General features: G+C 32.5%; 2 protein-coding genes across 4 annotated transcripts in view; one reads left to right on the forward strand and one right to left on the reverse strand.

The window, feature by feature from the left end:
* Positions 1-3,929: 3,929 nt before the first annotated feature.
* On the forward strand, positions 3,930-5,633 carry LOC139529748 (complement C1q tumor necrosis factor-related protein 2-like). The gene is made up of 2 exons (XM_071325622.1): positions 3,930-4,198; positions 5,202-5,633. The coding sequence occupies exons 1-2, from the start codon at positions 4,018-4,020 to the stop codon at positions 5,594-5,596; spliced, it is 576 nt and encodes a 191-aa protein (XP_071181723.1). The 5' UTR covers positions 3,930-4,017; the 3' UTR covers positions 5,597-5,633.
* A 346-nt stretch (positions 5,634-5,979) lies between these two features.
* Positions 5,980-27,873, reverse strand: part of LOC139529750 (syndetin-like) — a 39,959-nt gene continuing 18,065 nt past the window's right edge. For all 3 annotated transcript variants that reach the window (XM_071325625.1, XM_071325624.1, XM_071325623.1), the window contains 14 exons: positions 27,378-27,468; positions 24,423-24,596; positions 23,661-23,758; positions 23,202-23,290; positions 21,385-21,476; positions 20,228-20,377; positions 19,740-19,837; positions 18,617-18,713; positions 16,591-16,749; positions 13,728-13,849; positions 13,030-13,128; positions 12,530-12,620; positions 8,844-9,918; positions 5,980-6,705 (listed from right to left, as the gene is read on the reverse strand). In XM_071325625.1, the coding sequence (XP_071181726.1) occupies positions 9,805-9,918; positions 12,530-12,620; positions 13,030-13,128; positions 13,728-13,849; positions 16,591-16,749; positions 18,617-18,713; positions 19,740-19,837; positions 20,228-20,377; positions 21,385-21,476; positions 23,202-23,290; positions 23,661-23,758; positions 24,423-24,596; positions 27,378-27,468 (1,474 nt within the window). In that variant the 3' untranslated portion in view covers positions 5,980-6,705; positions 8,844-9,804. The remainder of the gene's footprint in view (positions 6,706-8,843; positions 9,919-12,529; positions 12,621-13,029; positions 13,129-13,727; positions 13,850-16,590; positions 16,750-18,616; positions 18,714-19,739; positions 19,838-20,227; positions 20,378-21,384; positions 21,477-23,201; positions 23,291-23,660; positions 23,759-24,422; positions 24,597-27,377; positions 27,469-27,873) is intronic.

The raw sequence follows: 27,873 nt of genomic DNA on the forward strand, positions 1-27,873 counted from the left end.
AAGAAATTGAGGTACATCTATGTTAGAACTATTAATTGGTTTTAATGTTTATTTTTTAGATAAGTGAATGAAGGGAGGTGTGGTATATTGGTCAATGACTACAACCCAATTATACAAAAATCATTTATATACGACTGCAAAAATTTTAATTTTTTGGTCGTATATTGCTATCACGTTGGCGTTGTCATCGTCGTCGTCGTCCGAATACTTTTAGTTTTCGCACTCTAACTTTAGTAAAAGTGAATAGAAATCAATGAAATTTTAACACAAGGTTTATGACCACAAAAGGAAGGTTGGGATTGATTTTGGGAGTTTTAGTCCCAACATTTTAGGAATTAGGGGCCAAAAAGGACTCAAATAAGCATTTTCTTGGTTTCTGCACTATAACTTTAGTTTAAGTGAATAGAAATCTATGAAATTTTGACACAAGGTTTATGACCACAAAAGGACGGTTGGGATTGATTTTGGGAGTTTTAGTTTTAACAGTGTAGGAATTAAGGGCCAAAAAAGGGCCCAAATAAGCATAATTCTTGGTTTTCGCACAATAACTTTAGTATATGTAAATAGAAATCGATGAAATTTAAACCAAGGTTTATGACCACAAAAGGAAGGTTGGGATTGATTTTTAGTGGAAGAAGACGTCAAGTCTTCTGAAGACTTAAGGGGCTGACCATTGGCATTGAGTCTCCGTATGCCGCATTCATTTCGTGTATTACAATTTCAAAACAACTTAGATTCCTGACACCGATTTTTACACATGATTAGGCATCTGAATCATTTAATTTGTAAATTATGATTGTAAAACAATCACTATCGTAAATATGACCCTTTTATTTATGTAAATTATTAGATTTCATCTCATCCACATGAACGTTATTTGTTTAATTGTAACAGGATGTTTTAACTGTAGATATTTGTATTACGCATGCGTGAATTTGGTATCGGGACAACTCGCCCTGTTTACAAGTTCGCCCTTGAAGTTACGAATTTGCAATCCTGCAGACAAGAAGATTTTGTTTTTATATAAATAAAAAGGATATATAAAGTGTTGTCTTTATTCATGGTTTTCCTTTGTCATGTGAATTAGATGCCCTTCGTAACATACATGTGAACCTCCCGTTTAGGAGAAAAAACTCCCGTGTATGAAATTTTTCAGACGCCATATTTGATCATTTCTTACTACTGTACGGGTGTAATTGACACCTGTGTTAAATTTTACCTGAACATCAAAGAAGATGTATAATTATATGGCTTCACTTGACAGCTTGGGTGTCAAACATACTGGTAATCAACGATGTTTACCTCCGGCTAACTGCCGTTGTGTTATCAAAACGATGTGTATTGGGAATATTGAAATACTTTTTTGTTACTTCCCTTTGTTTTATCCTGTTTTCAGTTATTTTGCTTTTAAAAATGTAAATTGTAAAAAGACTATAAATGATTAATATTTTAATCAAATAATCATAAAAGGATGTTGATTAAATGAATTTAAATGATTTTGGACAAATAAAAAAATTAAAATTTATAAATTATTTTAGCAATCTAGACCTCCTTTCAAGGATTAAATTGAAGTTTATATCATAATTTTGTTTATAACTGAATGGGTCTTTAATTAATTTACGATGTTGCAAACATAGATGTGGAGCTTATTTCTTTCTTATTTGTCTATACATTTACAAATGATAAGGAGATGAAGACATGAACAAAAATATATACAGATAAGATATATAAATATAATGATTCATTTGCTAGCAGTGAACAATCATTTGTCAAAAACAAAACAAAACAAAACAAAACAAGAAACAGATTCTTCTTATTATTTTATTTTATTCAAATAGAGAGGCAATAATGGAACTATAAACATTACAATTTGATGGAAATTTGAAGAAAAAACACAATTTCTACATCATTTGGTTACATTTATGACAAAATTTATGTCGATAAAAAAACATGATGTTTTGACCATTCAGTACTTAACCCTTTCCTCCATAATGACGCTTTTTGACGCCACTCCCTTTACTCCATAATGACGCCTTTTGACGCCTGTGTAATTTGTATCCAATATGAAAAGGAATATCATATGAATATTCTACTTAAATTTATTTAATGAAATATTTGTTTTTTGCAATGCATTTTAATACTTTAAAGCCTATTTTCAGCATTTTATTGAAAAATTCTATTTTGTGTTCATTTTTTACAGTGGGTTGTGATGATCTTCCAGTTAGGTTACCCTCATTTGGAGTGTTGTTCCCAACCTGTTAAAGGTCCATCTTTGTGCATAATTCAAAATTGGGAATTTCAACAAGCATCTAATATTCTTAATCTGGAAAATAAACCCTGGTCTGCTAGCTTCATGTATATTTTTTCTATCGATTTAATATATAACTAGAATCATGCAAACAGACTTCAGGAAAAGGCATGTAAGTTCATCATACAAATATGACACTTTTTCTAGACAATCCAGATCTTGCAAAATACGTCGCTAAAAATTGTAACCTTTAAAATTGTTGTGCAGTAAAAACCCATATGGGAACTTTCAAAAGTTGGCAGGTATGTAACAAGTCTTACTATTTTTATGCTCCATTTATGGGCAATATGTTTTCTAGTCTGTCCGTCCGTCCTGCTTCTGGTTATAAAGTTTATGGTCGAGGAAGTTTTTGATGAAGTTGAAATCCAATCAACTTGAAACTTAGTACACATGTGTTCCTCTTGATATGATCTTCTTAATTACTGCCAAATTAAAGATTTTACCTAATTTTCATAGTCAACTGAACATAGAAAATGATTGTACGGATGGGAAATCCATGTACTTATGACCTTTTCTTGTTTGAAGAAAAAAAATACATTTTAACGATAATGGAACAAAGCAGCCTGGGTAAGTGGGGCTGCTTTTATGGTAATTCAAGTTACCTTTTATTCACCTTCTTCCACTTCAGAGCTATCAGCTCTTTGATTGGAGTTGAGGTCACAACAGTTTATGAATTAGGGGCCAAAAAGGGGCCCAAATAAGCATTATTTTTGGTTTTTGCACCATAACTTTAGTATAAGTAAATAGAAATCTATGAAATTTAAACACAAGGTTTATGACCATAAAAGGAAGGTTGGGTTTGATTTTGGGAGTTTTGGTCCCAACAGTTTAGGAATAAGGGGCCCAAAGGGTCCAAAATTGAACTGTGTGTGATTTCATCAAAAATTGAATAATTGGGGTTCTTTGATATGCCGAATCTAACTATGTATGTAGATTCTTAATTTTTGGTCCCGTTTTCAAATTGGTCTACATTAAGGTCCAAAGGGTCCAAAATTAATCTTATTTTGATTTTAACAAAAATTGAATCCTTGGGGTTCTTTGATATGCTGAATTTAAAAATGTACTTAGATTTTTAATTATTGGCCTAGTTTTCAAGTTGGTACAAATCAGGATTCCATTCCATCGATCTATATGTCAAATCAGGTAACTAATCAGGTTCAAACGTAGAACTGACAGTCTGTTCTGAAATTGATATGGTATTTTTAGGTCAGACTTGCTAGGACTGTTCAGATGGTTCATGTTTTTATAATCTGTGTGGTTATCAATTTTATACAAAGTGGGTTCAGAGCTTGTCTTATGATACTTTTCTATCATTGATGACTGTACATAGCGTTTTTAGACCGATAGTTTTCTAGTTGGGATTTTGGACATTTGTCATATCAGGGCCTTTTATAGCTGACTATGCAGTATGGGTTTTTCTCATTGTTGATGGCCTTACTGTGACCTGTAGTTGTTAATTTCAGATCATTTGATCTCACATGAAATATTGTCTCATTGGCAATCATATCATATCTTCTTTTTATATTTTGAACCAGTTACCACAGGCACTATAGTTGTTTCTTTCAAAGAAATATATATCAATAGGAAAGTTTTGCTTTCATTCAAGTTTAAAAAAGTAAATAATATAAGTAAAGCATAATGATTTAGATTGCATTTTGATTTATAGATTATAGTGGTACACATTTTACCCCAAATTTAAATATTTCAGAATGAATATCCACTGGTTTTGTTCCTTCTTCCTTATATTGGCATTGACTGATGTACTTGCTGCTGATAACAAATGTTCAGAAGCAGAGTATGATCTTGTGAAATACATAAAATGGCAGATGGAGATTTCTAAAGGTGGACGTGACAGTCCCACACCACAAGAATGTCATTGTAAAACAAAAGGTATGGTCATCTTTATGCCATGTGGATGTTTTATTCTTGTTTAATCAGAAATAAATGTGCACCAGCTGTTGATATTTTTGAGATAAAACACCTGGTTCCAGACTAGTCAAATTGAGAAAGGAAATGGGGAATGTGTCAAAGCGACAACAACCCGACCATAGAGCAGACAACAGCAGAAGGCCACCAATGGGTCTTCAATGTAGCAAGAAACTAGTAAATTTGTTTACATCATTTCAAATTGGTTCCAATAGACATTTATTGTGGATTCATATATTTTTGTGGGTTGACAAATAATTGCATATTCATGGATATTTGATTCGGTAGTTTTAATTGCCAATCTCTGCATACAAAGCATATAGAAAATTTACAATTCCTTGAACATTTTATTTCATGTTAAACCTATACCAACGAAATCAACAAAAATTGGTATCCAACGAATATTAATGAATCCGCGGTATTCAAAGTATCTGGACATTGAAAAAAACACAAATGTGGTATTTCTATACAGAAGGATCGATGTGGAAATTCTAAATCTAACTTGTTCTATAATTGAAAAAAAACTTATTTTTGAGAATTTGTTATTTTTCACCTTGACTAAAATTAATTTGGCTCGTTTATTTTGCTTAAAAATATTTACTTTTACTCTGAAAAAAATACAAAAATTTCAAAAAACTTGAACCAATCACTTTCTCCGAAAAAATTGGTTGTATATATAGCAGTTTGACAAACACTAATTTTGATCATTGAAACTTAATATTTACTTAACAATACAATGTGATTAAAACTTTTAGCTGATTTTACAGAGTTATCTCCCTGTAGTGTTAGGTACCACCTTAAGAAGCATATAACTTACCCAACTGCTTACTTCATTTGGTTTCTGATGGGGAGATACCTCACTAGCAATCATACCACACTGTTATTGTTATATACATCTATTCTAATTACAATATTATAAAAAACATTCATTTTTATTTGTATACTCTCATTGCATATTTATTTGCAGAGAGAAGAACTATAGCTTTCCAAATTATGTCTAGTACAGGTTTGAAAAACCTTCCAAAGCATGCAGTAGTAAAGTTTGACAAAGTGGTTACTAACATAGGTGGCGCTTACAGTCCTTCTACTGGTATATTTACATGCCAAGAAGATGGAGTCTACAGTTTTGCCTGGACAACTCAGACAACATCTGGAAGCCGATTCAATTCTGAATTTGTAGTTGATAGTTCCATAATATTAATAGCCTACAACTATAATATGCCTGGAAGCAATAGCCAGTCTTCATCCCAAACAGCTGTTGTCGATCTAAAGAAAGGCAATAAAGCATGGATACGAACATATTCCAATCACGGTTACTTTTTAAATAATGCCTGGTCATCGTTTACAGGATTTAAGATTTGAGAAATAATTAATCAAATACTCATATAAGTTTATGATACAAATAAATATGCTTACTTTATAGTATTTGTTTTGGTGACCACTGATCAATATAGTTGCTTACACCCACTGCCTTAGATCTTTAGTGGATAGTTGTCTCATTGGCAATTATACCTCATTTTTACAACCGTCAAATAACTGAGAGGTTTAGCTAACTAGCTATAAAACCAGGTTTATATGCCTGGAATATGACAGTTGTTATCAATTCATCAGATGCGTTTGAGCTTTTGATTTTGCCATTTGATTAGGATCATTCCATTTTTAATCTTCCTCAGAGTTCAGTATTTTTGTGATTTTACTCCATATATATTCTTATTCATTTACAACATATACAAGAAACAAAAAGATATATAATATTTTTATTAATTTTTGGCTTAACAGTATAAATAAAACAGTGGTACAGTTTACAACCATTTTACATTTACAATTCAATACATTGTTGGAACAAATCTGATCATGACTTCTACACTAATGTATGATCATACTGAAGATATTATGCCATACTAATGAGTATAGTTTACATTACAAATGCATATACTTTCATAGTTTGTGTAAACTGAAGGCTTGTTATAATATCTTGAAACTTGTTTCAGGGGTCTTGACAATATGTTTTTTTTTCAAACTTTTTAGGTGATTCTATGGCAATTTAAGAAAGAACATTCATACTCATCATAAAGTCATACAACTAATTCATTTTATTGCACTTTAGATTTTTCTATCCTATTTATCTATAGTTGCCATTGTGGATATAAATCAATATATTCCATACTACACTACATTACATCTGTCAGGTGCTAATAACTACATACTTTGACAATTCTACATGATTTTTATATAAATAATAATTTTAACAAAATGAGTTACTTCCCTTAATAGAGAAATAGTTCTCTGTTTATCAAAGAGATTACGATACTGAACGATTTAGCATATCATTTCCTCAGTAAAGTTGGGAAAAAAATGTAAAGAGAATTGTATGTTAAATAGATTGCAATGTATTTTCTTGATAGTTCCCTGGTCTTAATGTTAAAAAAGAAAAAGGATCTTCGCTGAGATAGTTTATCCAGTGATATACACTACAAAAGTCAAAAAGTCTGAAAAGACCAGTTTTTGTCTGAATTTGCATGAATTTTTACTCGACATTATTAATTTGTCTGAATAATTTTTTTAAATTCTTGACATAGTATTAATTTGTCTAATAAGCTTCTTGATTTTTCTTGACAAGTGTCTTGACAGTCTGAACATTGTCTTAAAATTTCTCGACACTTTCTGTATCATCTGATAAGAGTCTGGATTAGTCTCGACCAATTTTTGACTGTCTTAAATTTGTCTCGATCTGTCTTGACATATTTTTGACATTCTTAATAATGTCTGAATATGTCTTGACATATTCTTGACGTTCTGAATAATGTCTGAATATGTCTCGACACATTCTTGACAGTCTTAAATATGTCTTGACACTATCTCAACAGTATAAATTTTGCCTGAAATATGTACAGACTTATTCTGCACTGTTTATGACATTCTATTGCTGTTATATACTCCTTTTTATTATGGCTAAACTACACTTTGAAGAATCAAGGATACATTTGGTATAGTAAGATACCTTTTTTGTGCACCAAAGTTGGAATACCCTGAATAATCCCCCATGTAGTTTAATTTTGATTTATTTTTATTAAACATTTAAATTAATTGTTTTCACTTGGAATATAAGTTAAAATGTGACCATGTGTCTCTTTTGGACCGCACAATTCATCTTTTGGGTTTGAGTGGCTAAAAAACAAGTGTGTGTGTGTGGGGGGGGGGGGGGGGGGTCGTGTAGGTCAAAGAATTTGTTCTCATCTTGATTCAAAAACCTTATTAATTTTTTAGAACAACCCAAAAACATTTTTTATTCAAATTTGAGTGTTGAATTTTATAATTTTTTTTTATCAAAGTATATCATAGAAGAAAACAACAGCAGAAGGTCACCAACAGGTCTTCAATGTAGCGAGAAATTCCCGCACCCGGAGGCGTCCTTCAGCTGGCCCCTAAACAAATATATACTAGTTCAGTGATAATGAACGCCATACTAATTTCCAAATTGTACATACACAAGAAACTAAATTAAAATAATAACAAAGGCCAGAGGCTCCTGACTTGGGACAGGCGCAAAAATGCGGTGGGGTTAAACATGTTTGTGTGCATGTCTGTTTGGGATCCATTTCATAGAAAATTTCTATAGAAATCATTGATAGGACCCGTTATGAATACATTTTTTTTTTTTATATTATTACTGCAGTAGATAATAATTTTCTTTTAATCTTTTGAATAGTCAACCGATAAGTTGTATGACTGCTTACAGGTAAATCAGTAAGTTCTATTTGACAGTTGCGGGTATTTTGGGTGTGGAATACCTTAATTTTATGGGAACATCCTGTCCATGTGTAATGCTTAATATATTAACAGATGACATTACACACATTTTTCTTCTGTTAAATGAATGCTTTGTATATCATCATAATTTGCCATTTATATAAACCACATTTTTGTACAATAATTATTTGTCATATTAACATTCAATATTATGAATGTAGAATGAAATATGTAAACAGTATGATTGATTTTAATCATTTAATAAATAAGATTTAGGAATCAAAATTTTAATTTTTTTAAAAACCCACATTTAAATTGTTTTATATTAACACACTCACATTTAAATTATTTTATACATTAGATTTCATAGCCATATTTGCATTTGTAAAAATATTTAGATACCCAAATTTTCAATTATTTTTCATGCCTAACTTTCATATTTTTTGTAAGTAGTGTAACTTAAAACAGCAGTATATTATATAAAGAGAAATAAAGATTGAAGTTATATCATGAATATTGGTCATGATTTGTAAAACTCAGAACTTTCAAGTAAATTTAAGACACAATTCCAAATGTTCAGAATATGTCAAGCCATACTGAGAAAAAATAAGAATGTCGAGAATATGTCGAGAAATTTCAAGACAGTATTTAAATGTCAAGAATTTGTCAAGAAATTTTAAGACCATATTCAGAATGTCAAGAATATGTCGAGAAAATTTCAGACAAATTTGATATAAATGAGAATTTGTCAAGAAAAATTAAAACACAAGTCATACTTTTGGAGAATGTCGAGTAAAAATTCATGCAAATCAAGACAAAAACTGGTCTTTTCAGACTTTTTGACTTTTGTAGTGATAGCAATCTTATCAACATGTACCATATTGTTGTACGGTGATAAAAAATATATTCAAATATAAGAGCAGAGAAAAATTAAAAGCTGAAAAGACATTCAAGAATTACAATAGACAGAACAAAAGTATCAAAAACAAATCTGAGTTTGCTCTTTTAAGCAAAGAGCCTGTTGGTCACTTAAAATAAATATTGTACATCAATATCATGACTAACACATACCTACTAACCCTCTCAAATAGACAGGAGATTCCAACTCTGGCACTGACCCTCCCCATCAATCTATCAAAGAAACACCCATATTATCTCCCCTCTATACCAATAGTTTTGACATTACTGTCGATTCAATTATTTTACCAATTTTTGTGTAAGAAGAAACATTGTATTTTTGTTGAAATTAGTTTGGTGGTTAACAAAAGTCTGTAGAACATGTAGAAAAAGTGCATATGATTGAATTATGAATAGTTGAATAAGTGCTTCACCTGTAATGTCAACAGTCATGTAAATGGGTATGCCACTACTCATGAAACCACCATATTAAGTTCATGAAATATAATACGTTCAATGCTATGTATATTTGATAAAAATGCTGTTGATATGGAAATATCATCTAAAGCCATGGTAATAAAAAGGGTTGTTAATTTTACATATGTCTGATGATATTTACAAATGTCTTATAAACAATTTTAACAAATATAATTTAATAAAGATATGTAGCAGGTCCTGACACTAATCTGCTTCAGATAAGAGTTATTTAGGAGTGTGTGTGAATGGTGGGGGTGGGTCAGAATGAGAGGGTCAGTACAGGTATTTCCCACCTAGTAGTCACATCCAGGATGTTAACAAGTTATATTGGTGAAATTGTTTAAATTCTAATGTTATAAAAAAAAAGTTCAGATATAAAGAAGAAATTTGTTTGTACAGTCATGTATAAGAAATTAAACAGTATATCCTAAATGACTAGTTATGTGCTATCTTCTTGTCCTCTCCATATCTTCTATAACAGTTATTAGTCTCTGTCTGGCTTTCTTGTTTAAATGGTCTACAGAGTTAATTAGAGCTATCAGCTGTTTAGGAGAATATTCCTGGAAAGAGATAAACAAAACATATCATTATAATTAACTGCCATGGTGTTGTCAGTTTATCTTACACTTCTCATTATGTTTTTGATGTATAACTTTATAAAATTGATGATAGTATTGAAATTTTATCACAAAAAAATCTCATAACTATCTATACATGACAGCTGCCACACGTGGAGTAGGATCTGCTTACCCTTCCAGAGCACATGAGATCACGTCCTGTTTTTGGTGGGGTTTGTGTTGTTGAGTCTGTAGTTTTCTATCTTGTTTTTGGTGTACTATTTTTTGTTTGTTTGTCTTTTTAATTTTTACTCCATAGTGTTGTCAGTTTATTTTGGACCTGTAAGTTTGAATGACCCTTTGGTATCCTTAGTCTCTTTTTTATGATGCTCTGCTGAAAAACTAGGCTTGGAAAACAAGCATCTACAGAATAAATGTAGAATATTGTATGGAGCATGTGATCAAACAAATGTCAAACTGACTCTGAAGACAGTAAAATGATGTGATCTTAAAACAAGGAGTCATATGGACTATTAGAACAAAAGCATACCTAAATGTTATCTTTTTACAGAATAAAAAGGGTGGGTTGGGAGAGTGAGGTACAAACCTTGTGATCTAACAACCAGGAATCAAACTGACTCTCATGAAGATAGTATGCCTTTATATAACCTTCTACAGAATAAAGGGGGGGGGGGAAGTGTAGTACAAACCTTGTGATCTAACAACCAGGAATTAAACTGACTCTCAGGAAGATAGTATGCCTTAAAGTAACCTTCTACAGAATAAAGAGGGGAGGGTGTAGTACAAACCTTGTGATCTAACAACCAGGAATCAAATTGACTTTCATGAAGATAGTATGCCTTTATATAACCTTCTACAAAATAAAGGGGGGAGGTTGTAGCACAAACCTTGTGATCTAACAACCAGGAATCAAACTGACTCTCATGAAGATAGTATGCCTTTATATAACCTTCTACAGGATAAAAAGGGGGGAGTGTAGTACGAACCTTGTGATCTAACAACCAGGAATCAAACTGACTCTCAGGAAGATAGTATACCTTAAGATAACCTTCTACAGAATAAAGGGGTAAGGGTGTAGTACAAACCTTGTGATCTAACAACCAGGAATCAAACTGACTTTCATGAAGATAGTATGCCTTTATATAACCTTCTACAGAATAAAGGGGGGGGGGAGTGTAGTACAAACCTTGTGATCTAACAACCAGGAATCAAACTGACTCTCAGGAAGATAGTATGCCTTTATATAACCTTCTACAGAATAAAGCGGGGAGTGTAGTACAAACCTTGTGATCTAACAACCAGGAATCAAACTGACTCTCAGGAAGATAGTATGCCTTTATATAACCTTCTACAGAATAAAGCGGGGTGTGTAGTACAAACCTTGTGATCTAACAACCAGGAATAAAACTGACTCTCAGGAAGATAGTATGCCTTTATATAACCTTCCACAAAATAAAGGGGGGAGTGTAGTACAAACCTTGTGATCTAACAACCAGGAATCAAACTGACTCTCATGAAGATAGTATGCCTTTATATAACCTTCCACAAAATGAAGGGGGGGGGGGGGGTGTAGTACAAACCTTGTGATCTAACAACCAGGAATCAAACTGACTCTCATGAAGATAATATGCCTTTATATAACCTTCTACAGAATAAAGGGGGAGGGGCGGTGTAGTACAAACCTTGTGATCTAACAACCAGGAACCAGGAATCAAACCGACTCTCAGGAAGATAGTATGCCTTAAGATAACCTTCTACAGAATAAAGGGGGGGGGGGGTACAAACCTTGTGATCTAATAACCAGGAATCAACTGTCAAACTGACTCTCAGGAAGATAGTATGCCTTTATATAACCTTCTACAGAATAAAGGGGGGGGGGGGTGTAGTACAAACCTTGTGATCTAACAACCAGGAATCACTGACTCTCAGGAAGATAGTATGCCTTTATATAACCTTCTACAGAATAAAGGGGGGGGTGTAGTACAAACCTTGTGATCTAACAACCAGGAATCAAACTGACTCTCAGGAAGATAGTATGCCTTTATATAACCTTCTACAGAATAAAGGGGGGAGTGTAGTACAAACCTTGTGATCTAACAACCAGGAATCAAACTGACTCTCAGGAAGATAGTATGCCTTTATATAACCTTCTACAGAATAAAGGGGGGAGTGTAGTACAAACCTTGTGATCTAACAACCAGGAATCAAACTGACTCTCAGGAAGATAGTATGCCTTTATATAACCTTCTACAGAATAAAGGGGGGGGGGGTGTGTAGTACAAACCTTGTGATCTAACAACCAGGAATCAAACTGACTCTCAGGAAGATAGTATGCCTTTATATAACCTTCTACAGAATAAAGGGGGGAGTGTAGTACAAACCTTGTGATCTAACAACCAGGAATCAAACTGACTCTCAGGAAGATAGTATGCCTTTATATAACCTTCTACAGAATAAAGGGGGTGGGTGGGGGGGAGGGGGGGGTGTTGTACAAACCTTGTGATCTAACAACCAGGAATCAAACTGACTCTCAGGAAGATAGTATGCCTTTATATAACCTTGTACAGAATAAAGGGGGGAGTGTAGTACAAACCTTGTGATCTAACAACCAGGAATCAAACTGACTCTCAGGAAGGTAGTATGCCTTTATATAACCTTCTACAAACTCCTTCTCTGGTATTGGTCTGTAATTATAAATATAATATGGATTAACAAATGCAGAAATCTTCACTTAGCAGCAGATTTTGTTCCTTTAAAAATTTGACTTTGACCAATGTATTAAAGAACAAAAGAACAAATCATAGAAATGAGCTATCCCCTTCCAAAGTTTGCTGTGAACAAATCATAGAAATGAGTTATCCCCTTCCAAAGTTTGCTGTGCTAAGGGGATAATTATAATTGCAAAATTAAAGACAATGTTTTAATATGTCAGTATAAAGATAACAGAAAATCTACTCATTTGAGAATGACAAGAAATACTTTGATAATTATATATGCTATGGAAGTCCATAGAGGAATTACTTTTCAATAAATTTCAAAATATATGTCATTTTACAGAAATCTTACGAAAAAGAAACCTTAAGAGGTACTAACCTTAAATCTATCATTTTCTCTAAATTTGACAATAATTGTTGAAAATCTAACTGCATGAATGCTCTCCCTTCATTACTACATTTCTTGGCATTAGAGTATCTGTAAAATCAAATAAATTTATTAGCAACCTGTGAGATTGCAATTCTGTAAATATAGATCATAAAAATTCCCATAGGAACACCTTTTACAGCTTTAACTATACCACTTTGACTATGAATTTCGTAAAAAATTATATCCTAGAATGGAAAGCTCATATGGCCTTCTATTGTTTTCGTAGGGCAACATATAGGGCTGTGTGGCATATTTTCAACATTTACATGCCCCGAACATCAAAGAATTAAAACTTATACTAAAATTGTGCCCTTCTAAAAGAGCATATCAGAGTCACAACTCAATCATTCTGGTCAAACCAGTGCTAGGGGCAGTCTTAAACTTTCAGTAAGGTGAGAGCTTTTCGCTGCATGTTGAAGACCTCACTGTGACTTTGAGATAAAGAACAGCAGTATAAGCACTCTGCACTGTAACTTTGAGATAAAGAACAGCAGTATAAGCACTGTTCCTCTGCTTTTTGAGTTTTTTTACTGTGAAAATAACCAAAAATAGAGCCAAACCAATATCAGGGGAGATAATTCAATAATTAGGACTTCCTTGGAAATATCTTAACCTTTTATTCTTAAAAGATTTGTCTTTAAGCTTACCCTTCTACAAGTATTCTATTAGTTAATCTGACACAATGTTCCCAAACACTTGTATAAACAACTCTAGGAATAGGTAATCGCCTGCTAATATCACTTAGCTTTCTGTTTAAATTCTCAAATTTCTGGAAAAAAATAATTATAACAATTTTATAAACATATAAGAAAAGCTTGCAAATGGTAGAATTAATATTAAACCAGACTAACAATTTAAAACAAAAGGGGTTAAAACTACTAGATAATGGGTGACCTTAGCTCTTTCTTTTTCATCAGTTTACATAAGCTTTGTTGTGTTAGTTTTAAAATACATCTTATACAACAAATATCAGAAGTTTTAAGCAAAGGCAAAAAACAATTTGAAGATTATACATGAACACTACTTTTTAGTGTTGCCCTTTTTTTCTAAAAAAAAACCCAAAACAGTCCAGATAACCACTTGCCAAGGAGATTGAGGACTTTTACTGTCGTGTACCTTACTAAAATCGTTAAATTGTTGTAGTTAAAATAACATTATAGATTGTCTATAGTTTTTCAAAGAAGGTGTATCTCAGCCACAATCTCATCCTATGGCAATAGCCCTGGTATAAAAAGCATCCCAAAAACATCCTTGGATCTTTATATCTAAAATGTTTTGTTATGCAACGTCAATGACACAGGTTTAGATGTTTTATGTTCTCTTTCCTCTCGACTGAAAAAAAACCTTATATAACGAGAGTATGATATGAATCAAAGCGCTGTAAGCGCTGAAGGCAGTTAATCAAAAACCAAGGCAACCGTAATTATGAAAACTGGCAATGTTGCCTCAACATTAAACATTCATATATAGTACATTCATGTTTATCTAATGATTTATTCATTTTAAAAGGCAAATAATTTATATGTCATCAAGGTTTCAAAAGCAATGCATATATGAGGGGGGTTAGGATTTGTTATATTGTCCCATACATGAATATATATGGTTTAGGGGTGGGGATCTGGACCATTTTCAAATTCTAAAACAGGAAGGGTGGGGTGACCCCAGCGACTCTTCCTATATTTCATTTGATTTTTCATATTGTCACAAACATGAATATATATGGTTAAGGGTGTGGATCTCGACCGTTTCCAAGTTCTCAAACAGGAGGGGGTGGGGTAACTCCAGGGACTCCCCCTATATTTCATTTTATTTATTATATTGTCCTATACTTGAATATATGCAGGGGCGGATTCAGGGGGGGGGGGGGGGGGGGGGTTGCGGGCTTGCACCCTCCTTAAATTTGCAAAGCATGGGTTGTTCTCAGCTTAATAAAGAATATTCCGATAATTTTACCTCAAATTTTTTTTAGCCTCGCTCTGCTCGACGAAAATTTCAGTTTGTGCCCCTCCTAACCTAAAATCCTGGATCTGCCCCTCATATGGTTTAGGGGTGGGTAGCTCGACCGTTTCCAAGTTATCAAACAGGAGGGGTAGAGTGGCCCAAAGAATGCCACCTATATATCATATGATTTACTTACATTTAGGTATGCATAATATAGTTGCATTATTTGTGAAAATAAAGAAACCTTCAGCTACTTTAATTGACCCTTAAAAATTGAGAAAAACAAATAACCCTTCGAAATTGCAGTAATATGTAACACTTTAAAAGCATCTCACATGCATTATCATCATTTATCACTGATAAAGAAAATTTCAACTGTGACCATGAACATGTATATTGTTAGATATACTGTTCCCAGCTGTCACTTTGTATTGGATTTTTAAATTAAAATTTGTCAAAAAGTAATTTTGAGTTTCTGTATAAAATATTTTTCTGCTTTTTCTTTGTTTTACATATATCTTTTGGTTTACAATTCTAGTGTTTATATTCATTTACCATGCATAGATTGATTTTTTCACCTGCTTTGATTTATTTTGTAATTGATCGCCAAACCCGGAATTATCCTTATCCGCTTCCGGAATCGGATCTGATATTGTAAAATTTTGTCTTCACAGCCGCCATTGTTAAGTGTTTACAATGTTGTTTTTGTCAATCAGATACGATTTTACTCGAATTTATACAATATTTGTTGGCGATTTTCTGTATAAAGCTAGCGGTTGAACAAAATGAACATCGCTGTCATGAATAATAATGATAAAAATAAGTTTTAGCTCGTTTAATTGGAGACTTTGGTGACTTGCATGGAAGGTTTGCAAAGTAATTTCTTATTTTCTTTCAAGTGGAAGGTAACTGCGTCGGGCGTAGCTAGAAAACCAACTATCCAAGTCGAAATTCCGCTTGCAAAAGTGGAAGGTCGCGGACCTCGGACCACCGCTAATTTGCACACCTGCCTCCAAATTGAAAAGCTACGAAAATTTCTTTTTTCTAATTTGAAATTGCTGCCAACAGCATGAACAGTTGAACTTATTATATAATAGACTACTGACGTAATTGTACTACGTATTGATGACAAACAATATCCCTACGACTTTTGCCATTTGGGAAATCTAAACTACTTGTCTTAAGAGATTTTCGGTGATTAAATATTTCATACAATTGTTCCTTGACATCTTAGCTAAAAGCACAAGTCATAATGAACTACACAAGGATTCTTAATAAGCACTACTTCCTATGTGTAACTTCAAAACTTTTGGATAAATCGACGATCATTTAAGGTTTTTCTGGTCATATTTTTTGTAATCCAGAATAAAAAGTATTAAAAAAGTGTTCAATTAGTTATATATAACATAGTAGCAAGCTAGATAATAACAATGGCAAGTATTTCAGCATTTATTGGGTAGAACACAAATCTAGGGTGCTCGCATAATGCAGCTTAACTGCATAAAAAATAGTATACAAAAAGATTAAGGGTCAATTATTAGACATCTTAGATATCTGACAACTACTTACTTTCAGGATATCATCAACGTAAGCATTATGTTGTGACATGATATCTTTGATATCCCATCGGACATTAGCCATTAGGTTTATAACACCATTATAATCTATAGCATGGACTGACACGGCCCAGTACACAGGTTTTCGTAATTCAGCAGCTATTGATATTGTCTAAAATGTAAGAAAATATGTATCAGGATAAAGTTTTATATTGTGGATTTATTATTATTTGTTGGAAACCAATTAAGGAATAACAGTACTGTAGTTGAAGAGTTGCCACCGTCAATTGTAGATTTGATGGTCGCAAATGCAGTTTTACTGGTGACGAGTAGCGGAGAAAGTAAAACGGAGATTTGCGACCGTCAAATCAAAATTGACGGTGGCAACTCTTCAACTACAGTACTGTTATTCCGATTCTAATGCATTACAAAAAGAAAAAATTCTATAAAACTTGACATAATGTCTCAATTTGACAAAAAGAAAAAAATCCGCGAAACTTCATGAATGATTTTGGCACAAAGACGTCATGGCTTAACGTGACGTCATACAAATGAAAACTTTCAAACTGGAGGTTTTTATGTTACCTGTACACTTCAAACTCAGATAAAATTACATTAAAACGGCGAATTCGAGGTAGGTGTTGTTTTATTTTCGATTATATAGAAGTAAAAGAACATTTGTTGATTCAATCAATTTAAAATGGCGGGTCCCTCCTTAGTTACGCCTGGTCAACTGTGGATTTGACGGCAATTTTTAGCCAATGAAAAAAATCGTTACATCCAAATTGCATTAGAATTTTTCATGGACTTTGTGGGTGCAGATGAACAACAAAATTAAATGTTCAAACAATGACAATTTTCTGTAGGTGTGTAAAGACTTCTACTATCATAGGTGGGGCATAAAAATAGCAAGGTGTAATAATGCACTTCAAAGTCTACATTTATCTTCAGTGTACATTAATATACATACATCTGACTACCAAACAGTACAGTTGTTTAATAAACTGTAGTTTAATACTTACGTTAAAGAGTATACATTTAAAAAGATCTGACTATCAAACAGTTGTTTAAATGAACTGTTGTTCTTACATTATATAGTATATACATTTAAACTTCAATATAACTAGAATAGGTTTAATTGGACTATAATCAATGAGGAAGTACCCTCTAACCTGTACTATACTCAGGGATCTCCAGGACTTGTTTTATGATGGCGTAAAGCCATTGTTAAAATATCTTCCACCACTGTCAAATGACCTCTGTCGTAGTAAAATTATGTTCCGCCATTTTCAAATGATCCCAGCTATTGTCAAAATTTATTTTTGGTTTTTCTAACTGCCGCCATTTTTCTTAGCAATTATAATCAATAGCATGTAATTGCAGAACACTTAGGCCTTTTGTTTTATAATCTAAAGAGTCCTCCTTGTTACAGTTTTAAAAACCTCAGGGATATCCAGCTATAGATGGCTAATCACTTGTACAAGTAGATCGACACAACTGACAGGGGTACACTTGATCAAGATAGACGATTGACTGTATTATTTAATTAAGTTTCAAAAAATGCTTGTGGAAATTTAGATTAAAAAAATGTTTAATCAACTTATAAAGAAAAAAGTTTAAAAAGTCGAACACATACTTTTATATTGACTTACGCAATCTGCATCCCCCTTTTTTACGATGACAAAATAATACATAAAACAGAACATAATGTCATGTCAAATAACTTGAGTAAATCAATTATTAATTAAATTGAATCACTTTACAGTTTTCAAAGTCAAAAGTTTGGGGCCATGCAGGCATAGTATTGGAATTGTTACTAATGACAATTAATGAAAATACTGGTTATTTTATAAGGAAATAAATGTTATAGGCTAAATATATCAGCCTCTTCACCATTCCTTACAAGGAAATGAAGGAATGAAAGACTTTCTAACACACCACTGGGTTTTCTCATGGTGAAAGTTCCTCCATTGTTCAATTTTCATCCATGGAGATCCCTGAGTACACTAATTATATATTTGTAGAACTGACATATTTACCTGACTATAAAACTGCTGTAGGAATGCTTTTTTATTAGTTGGAATCATAGTTTCAAAGTGAGGCTGTAACTGCTCAAACTGGTTGGCAAGAAAAACACTGAAAATTACAAACAAATGTATAATAGTCTATGATAAAACTCAGATTTATTGAAAAAAAACATTAAATAAATGTATCGCAAAAATAGCTTTAAAACTATCAAAAAGTAAAACAATAAATTGTCATTGTCTTCTACAGTAAAATATGTGAAAAGGAACCAAATGTGATGAGCAAGTATCTGAGAAATAAACATTAAGTTCTTGACCAATCTACTACTTGTGTAATATGGGGACGAAGTCCCCTATTACAGTAGAAAATTCAATAAAAAAAAAAATTAAAAAAAAATCGGAAAAATTTCTCGATTTTTTCATTGTACTAATGAACTCAAAATCGTTCAATTTTTTTTGGTCTCGTTTTTGAATTTCCGGATCTGCGCAGAAATCTACTTCCGTTTCCGGTCTTGCTTGCATGAGGCTTTGAATAAAATGTATATTTATCAGTCTAAGAAAGGAACTTAATACTAAATCATTTTTTAAAATTGTTTGTTATAAAAAAAAAAAACGTTACCTGACGACAGCGTTTCTTTGTTTACATTGAATATGACGTCATAACTTAAATAAAGTCACAACTAAAATCCCTAACAACAGAACCAAAATCGGAAATGTTACGGTATTTCCGTTTCTCTTTTTAACATGTTTGATTTTAAAAAAAATCATACAGACTTCGTCCCCATTCACAGGTAATGCCTGCCTCATATTACTAAAATTTGTCCGAGTGACCTAACTTTTACAGGAGGCTTTTATACTCTCTAATTCATGACTTTATTATTGTAACTCATAAAATATCTAGAAAGAGCATTGCTTAGAAGTTCAAGATTTTTTAAAGTCACTCAATAAAAAAATTAATCCTTTAACCATTCTATCATATAAAATACAGCCATTCTAAAAGATATATATGCATACAATATAATATGGTCATTACCTTATGAGTTTTTGAAAAAAGGCTGTAGATGTGCCTTTACATGTTAGAAGTTTTCATCCAAATTCAGTTTAGTACTATATTAAGTTACATAACATATCTACTTACAGTGATTCTGCTGCTACCACTCTCTCTGACAACCCAAACAATTTATCTGCTGCAGTGAGGTCCACCACAGGGGAAAGATGGGGCTGAGGAACTCTATCCTAAATACAGTTCAATGTTTCAATGAATTTAACATAGTATCATTATGTGATGTAGTTTCAAAATTAGTATTAATGTTATGTATCTTAAATGTTACAATGGTGTCAAATTTAAATGTGGACTCGTTTATTTTTGTGAGAACCAATTTCCTACACTGAAGGAAACGTTGTAGATATAGATATTTGATTTCATGGTTTTTTCATTAACATGTTATCACCCATAATAAGCATGTAATATGTTTCCATTTATCAATTAATAAATCAAGAATTGCTTCTTATATTATTATATTGCAAGTAGCCATAGAACTTCACCAAATTTACTTCAATGTCAATAAGTGGCGCTGCAAATATACTTTCTCCTGCAATACCTTAGTTTTATTCATAACTGTTTACCTGATTTTCTTCACTATCTACAGGTGGCGCTCCAGGGGTTGCTTCCTCTGCTATCACGTTACTATGTATCCTCTGTAAGGTGAGGTGAAGTCGTTGATTTATGGCTCGCTCATTTCTTACAGAATCGTGAGAACCAAAGAAACTATAAACCTGAAAGATTTCATCAAAACAAATAAATATGTGTTTATATCTAAACTTTTTAATGCAGCTGATTTCACAATTCAATTTTAGTTAGGGACACTTTTTTTGGGGTAAGCTTTTATGATTTACTGTTTCAATATTCTCTATTGTTCATAGTCTTGTTAGTTCTATGCACATCAATAAAGTTCTGGATATAGGGAACAAACATATGAAATTCAAAGTGGTTGTGAGCGCTGCAGAGTAAAGATTGCTTTTATTTTGCTGTGTTTTGCTTAAGTCTTTAGTTTTCTATGTGGTGTTTTGTGTACTGTTGTTTTGTCTGTTTGTTTTTTTCTTTTTGAAACAAGGCGTTGTCAGTTTATTTTACACTGATGAGTTTAAAAGTTCTTTTGGTATCTTTCGCCTCTCATTTAAATAAACATTGAATTGCAATGGGCTATTTTAAGACAATATTTTGAATTTGAGTTATATACAGTCTATAACTGTAGTTTAACTTGAACAATTTAAAAATTTCTCACTTACTGAAAGTGAAAGTGAGAGTTCATTGCAAGTATGTAATAATACTTGCAATGAACTCTCACTTTCACTTTCAGTACGTTGCTATTAGTAACGTTACTTACCATTGTAACATTGTGACGTTTAAATTTTAACAACCCGATTTCGTACTTCAACATGATTTTATGTATTGTTTTTATCCTGATGACGGTGCCCTAGGCACCGAAACATGTCGATCAATAAATTTCTGCAGCAGTCCCTAAAGTGTTGTTGTTATAAGACTCTCTACATTTTATGTTTTTTATCATAACGACCCTGCATACCCTCGGGTATCCACTTTATGGACTCTACCCTACTACAGACTCACCAGGCGTTGGTTCACTTTCGTTTGTAATTTAAAAATTTGTAACACAATGATAAGACATTGTTTTTTCATGAACCTGATAAAACAATTCAAAACGAATGAAAAAGAAAACAATCGGTGAAACACAAAACATAACACTGAAGACTTAAGTACTTACTGTATAAAGATAATAGTCAAAGAGTTGTGATATACAATATATAACATCAAATGCTATAGGCTTTAAAACTGTTATCATCTTCATATATTTACCTACAATATAAACAATACAAAAGTATTAACAAAAATGTCAACAAAAATATCAAATTCCAAGAAAATTAAAAAAAGTGGGAAGTTCATAAAAACTGACAAATTCAACCATAGTTAGACTATATCTAACAATAGAACGAAAAGAGAACAGGCTTTCAATTTATATACCTATTAAAATTAAATCATACTATCATATGGCAACTCTAGGGGGAAATGATGGTGTTGTCTCCCTTGATGTCAGTAGTTTGTCCAAAAATAACTATAGTCTACAGGTTGCACTTTGTATATACAGCTGTCTCACAAGCCACCCCTCTTTTGGGGAAATATATAATATTCATAGATATTTTGTTTTGTTTACATACTGGTTCCTAGATATGATCTCTATGTTCATCTCATATAGACATACCTTAAGAAATATTACCATTATAAAAACACATGGCAGTGGCAAATATTGAATTATGAAATAGGCCCAAAGTGAAGGTAGGGATAGTACAGAATTTAAGCATATGTTTACACAAAGTTCAGGGAATATAAATGTTGAAAATAATAGTATGTTGCACAGACCTATGTTTTGACCTTAGAATAAAATAGAAGTACAAATTAACTTTCTATTCTAGGATATAATTCTTTAGGAAACTGTATGGTAAAAGTGGCAGTTTTATACACAAAGGGAGTTCCTATGGGAAATTGCATGGTCTATATTAACAGAAGTGCAACCAACTTACTTATAACTCATAATTTATTGTGGTATTAGTCACTATTGGAATTATTTGATCTTGCTTAAAAACAAATTTTGAATTAATTCAGTTATTCGTTACTATATGAATTATCAGGTCTAACCTTTAACTTGCGATAATGTATTGTGGTATTGGACTCCAAGAGAATATTCAAATTTAACCTACTGTGAAAGTACTTTTATTCGTGGGGTACCAATTTTCGTGGTTTTCGTGGATGACTTTATCCACGAATTTAAGTGTCCAACGAAATAAAACCACCATTATCCAATTCAAGACATGGAAAGATCCCCATTGGTGGGTTTGACTACTGATATGATCTAGTCTAAGAGAACATATTGAATAGCGCCAAATCTGAGAATACTTTAATAGCAGTCACAGAACTACAACCGCATGCAGGATTATACCCATTTAATCTTTAAAATAACCTAAAATGTACAACTTTTGTTTTTGATGGATGAAAGTCCTATTTCCGGTATTGATATGCTAGTATGATAAAGTGTTCATTTTTTATCCTCATAGTTCTCGTACATATAAGAAATAATAATTTCATGCTGGTCTTGATTTTGATAAGAATTATTTGACAATTCAAGATACGTTTATAGCATTTGTTTATGTTACTGTTTTCTTTAGGTGACATGTTTATGGCCTAATTAACACCTTTGATAGTCTTTAATTTTGATTTATCATGGATTAATTAGTGTTATCACTACGATTTACACAGGTCAATGTTTACTTTGCAGTTTCCTTCAATCCAGACTATTTGTAACCTTCGTTTCTAAAGGCTTCAATTTTTCATATTTTTTTTTAGAAAACTAAAATCCACGAATTTAAAAACCCACGAACATGTAAATATTGCTCAAACCACAAAAATTGATACCCACGAATTAAAGTACTTTCACAGTATATTGTCACTATGGGAATTTTAAATTCTTAACCAGAATTCTTATCAATTGTGGAACTGGTCACTGTTGGAATTTTTATCAGATCTTACCTATAACTCGTAATAAATTAATTGTTGTATTGGTCACTATGGGAACATTTTTTCTGCTTCTATTATGAGATATTCTTCTTTTGTACTGTCTGAAAAAAATAATGTGTGATATTGGCAAAATAATTTTCAATTTACCTTTTTGATTATGCTGGATTTTCTTTCTTGTACAGAATAATTTTTCCAAAACAAATATGATCTTTATAAAGAAGATAACTATGTATACATGATGATGTATGGATGTCATGAACTAATCAATGATTGATTGGTTTTTGCTGTTTTATCGGCTATTTCATGGCATGTTATTTTTTACAAATTTTGATGTTTTTCATTTTTATTGTTTGTACATTACATTTGTTTGTTTGTAAGCACACAACATGTCAATGCGTATTAAAAGGCCAACAATCCATGAATTATAGCATATCCTATCATTGTATGATTAAAGTAATCATTGTGACGTACCTGTGAGAGCGAGCTTCCCCCGTTATCTCATCAATATAATCTTGTTTTAATTCATCTGGAATGTCTGAGTCACTGTCACTGTCATTACCTTCACTATCCTGATAAAACATTTCAAAGATTATGATCAGTTATACATCTTAAAATACCTAATTCTGTGTCTCTATATATCTTGAAGCTTCACTGACGCTGTTTCATTCCCATGTTTAGTGAACCATGAAATCTAGATTCAAACCGTAATTCAAGGAAAGCATGTTCTCCCAAACCTTCCAGAGCACTTGAGATCACCTCCAGATTTTTGGTGGGGTGCATGTTGCTCAGTCTGTATGTTGTGTTTTGTGGGTTTTTGTTAGTTATTTCACCATTTTTTATTTTTTCCCATGGTGTTGTCAGTTTGTCTTTCACATATTAGTTTGATTTTCCTTTTGGGATCTCCCACCTCTCTTGAGCATACATTTTAAAAATCTCACATCATAATCATATACTAACTTTAGTGTTGATGTGCCCATAACTTCATGGTCAACTCCATTAAACTCTAAACTGATATGGGGTAAAGAAAAGATCATACACATGGCAACTAATAAATTTCTCAACAATTTCTCCTTTATATCAATAGACATATTTGATTTGATATATTGTTTACCGGTACTTGTTCTTGTTTTATATATGTATTAAATATTTGCTGCAGGACACAAATTAAACAATAACTTATAGTACTACTCCAGCAGTAACAAGCATTTATCTTATTATAAGTCTTTTACTTACAAAACTATATGAGAATACATCTTCATTTTCATCATCCTCAGGATGAACGTCAAATGGAGTGGCGCCATCTGTAAAGTCTTTGAAGTAAACAACTTTATTATCTGTTGTCAGGGAAGAATCACCTCTAGGAGAGAGTTCTGGTGATTTGTTCCAATGTTTCATAAACTTAAATTCCTAAAATATGTGCAAGTTTAAATATATCTATTCATCTATAGTATAGACACTTATTTGATATCATTTATATTTATAAACAAATACGGATTCCTGTAATTCATTTTTCATTGGTTCTATTCAAAAGTCTTGCTTTTACTGTCTTTTATCCAGGATATGAATTATTGCAAATATTAGTTATAAATCTTAAATTGAAATTATATCATATAAAATTAAAGAGTAGACAGCTATGAAAAGTTCCACTCACCTGCTCGTCTTCAAAGAATAGACATTTATAAACTTATATACATAGTATTTTGATTCATGTTGTTCACAAATCTTTTCTTTCAATTCTAAGAATTCATCTTTGTAAATAGGTTGTGTGTCTGTTTTTTAAAAGTGATATGAGACTGAAATTTTGACTATTTTGTTTTGCAGTGATAAGACTGAGGGGGGGCTAGAGGGGGTCTCATCCCGATTTCCCGGTTTTAATATCAGAAAATCCCGAAATCCCGGACATATTTTGTTAAAAATCCCGATCCCGATAAACAAGAAATCACCATTTATTTATTAAAGAGGTCCTCCACTATTTTAGGTAACGAATAGACACATCTAACACAACTTTTAAAGGAGGCCGTCCTGGTAAACTTTGAAAATTAAACCCTCTGAGTAATGTTGTTCTTAATTATTTGCTTTCCTGAATTTGTGCATTTTGAACAATATATTCAGTACGTACATTTTAAACACGTCAAGTTGGGGTATTTGTTTTCTTCGAAATTGTAGAATGTCATAAATATTTTTATATGATATTCGATTATAGAGAATAAAATTGAGAAAGGAAATGGTGAATATGTCAAAGCGACAACCACCTGACCATAGAGCAAACAACAGCCGAAGGCAACCAATGGGTCTTCAATGTAGCGAGAATTCCCGCACCCGTAGGTGTCCTTCAGCTGGCCCCTAAAATATGCATAATAGTACAGTGATAATGGACGTCATACTAAACTCCGAATTATACACAAGAAACTAAAATTTAAAATCATACAAGACTAACAAAGGCCAGAGGCTCCTGACTTGGGACAGGCGCAAAATTGCGGCGGGGTTAAACATGTTTATGAGATCTCAACCCTCCCCCTATACCTCTAGCCAATGTAGAAAAGTAAAAGAATAACAATACGCACATTAAAATTCAGTTCAAGAGAAGTCCGAGTCTGATGTCAAAAGATGTAACAAAAGAAAATAAATAAAATGACAATAATACATAAATAACAACAGACTACTAGCAGTTAACTGACATGCCAGCTCCAAACCTCAATTAAACTGATTGAAAGATTATGTCTTTATCATATGAATATCAGGTACAATCCCTCCCGTTAGGGGTTTAGTATCATACTATCATAAAATATATGAGAAGAACATAACCCGTGTCATGCCAACAACTGTTTTTTTTTTTTTTTTTTTTTTTAAGACTGTGTCTGTGAAATTATCTGTGTAGTAAGGCCAAGAAAAAATACATGTGTTTCAGGTAACATCCCCTAAAAAATTAGGATTGGTAGGAAAGCAAAATTAATTTTTTTTCAAACGTTTTTGACTGGTTCATATGGAAGAAAAATTCTGACTTTATTATAAGTGCTTGTCCACATAACATCCAAAAAACTTTAGTTGTAGAGTTAGATTATAGGTACTTAAAATTGGGGTAGATATATTTAAGGGTACCGGAAACACATGTGTTTTCTTTTAGGTCTTACATAATCTTACTCTTATTGAAAATATCCAAATCAAGTCTAACTTTTGGGAAGGGTTGTAAAGAGGCGTTATGTTCACGGACAAAATATTGCTTGCACGTTGCCGTTTTTACAATTTCACAGTGAAGCACGAACTGTTTTCACGGAAGGTTGCCTGAAATCAAAAATGGCAAAACACGTTGCACGAAAAAAAACCTTTACCACCCTCTTTGGGTATACTGATCCTCTAAATCAGAGCGACACTAATACCAAGGAGATTAGACATTTATCATGAATTTTGGTTAGCATTTCATTCACGTACAGTGGATATTAAATATGGCACTGGCTACGGTTAGTACTTTAAAAAAAGGAGCAGATAATAACAATAAGATCTGGATCTACTCTGTTTCTAGATGATTCTGATTGAAGTATTATGAAAATGGCACTTTTATCTGTCCAAGGTACAGTTTTTTGTCAATCGCGTTATAATTCAACATAAAAAATCCCGATTTCCCATGGCTAAAAATGTGGGTTTCCCGTATCCCGATGTTTTTCTATCCCGAATTCCCGATCTTTAAAAAAGGCAATCCCAATTTCCCGTTGCTAAAATCGGCCAATCCCGGCGTCCCGAAAATGGTCTCGCCCCCCCTCAAGACTGTGTGTGAACTCATGCGTTATGAGGTGAAGAGACATGACACTTTTCATAGATGTACAGAGGTTAACCACTATACTTCAAGAGCAGGGGTGTTACTATCTTTTATATCCTTCAAGGCAATGAGAATTTAAATCAACTATTGCTTTTATAGACAGTTTTCCAAACTTATTTGAGTAATAATTTTTTTACACTATGATTTTCTGATTAAGTACATATACTTACCAACAGACGTGAGTCATTGAGTACATATACTTACCAACAGATGTGAGTTATTGAGTACATATACTTACCAACAGACGTGAGTTATTGAGTGCATATACTTACCAACAGACGTGAGTTATTGAGTACATGAACTTACCAACAGACGTGAGTTATTGAGTACATAAACTTACCAACAAACGTGAGTTATTGAGTACATGAACTTACCAACAAACGTGAGTATGTAAAATTAGTTTTCACTGGACAAAGCTCCCAACCTTCATTCTCCAAGAACATTCTTAGTTCATCCATTCTGTATCTGAACAAAAGATTACCAATATTAAAATAGACTCAAACTAAAAAAACAATGAGAAAAGAAAAGGAAAATCCATGTGGACTAAATGATACTTTACAAAAAAATCCTGTTTGTGTAGTCTTCATGTATAGTAATCTAGAATGTATTCATGCATTATACACAAACTCCTTTATGGTGCCATTAATTCAAATTTGAATTTCTTGTGAAATGATGAATTTAAAAATAAATAGGAAACGTGTCCATCGAACACAGATAATGCTTATGTCCTTCTATAATATAATGTTTCAAAGTGACACTGCCCTTTGTACTCTGCATTTTATGGTTATAAGCACTGTCTATAAATTTTGGTTGAGTTAGAGAACAGAAATGAAAAATTCAGTAATTTTTTTCCATTTGTAAAGGGACATA

The sequence above is a fragment of the Mytilus edulis genome, chromosome 7, assembly GCF_963676685.1.
Source record: "Mytilus edulis chromosome 7, xbMytEdul2.2, whole genome shotgun sequence".
In the NCBI taxonomy this organism is placed as follows: domain Eukaryota; kingdom Metazoa; phylum Mollusca; class Bivalvia; order Mytilida; family Mytilidae; genus Mytilus; species Mytilus edulis.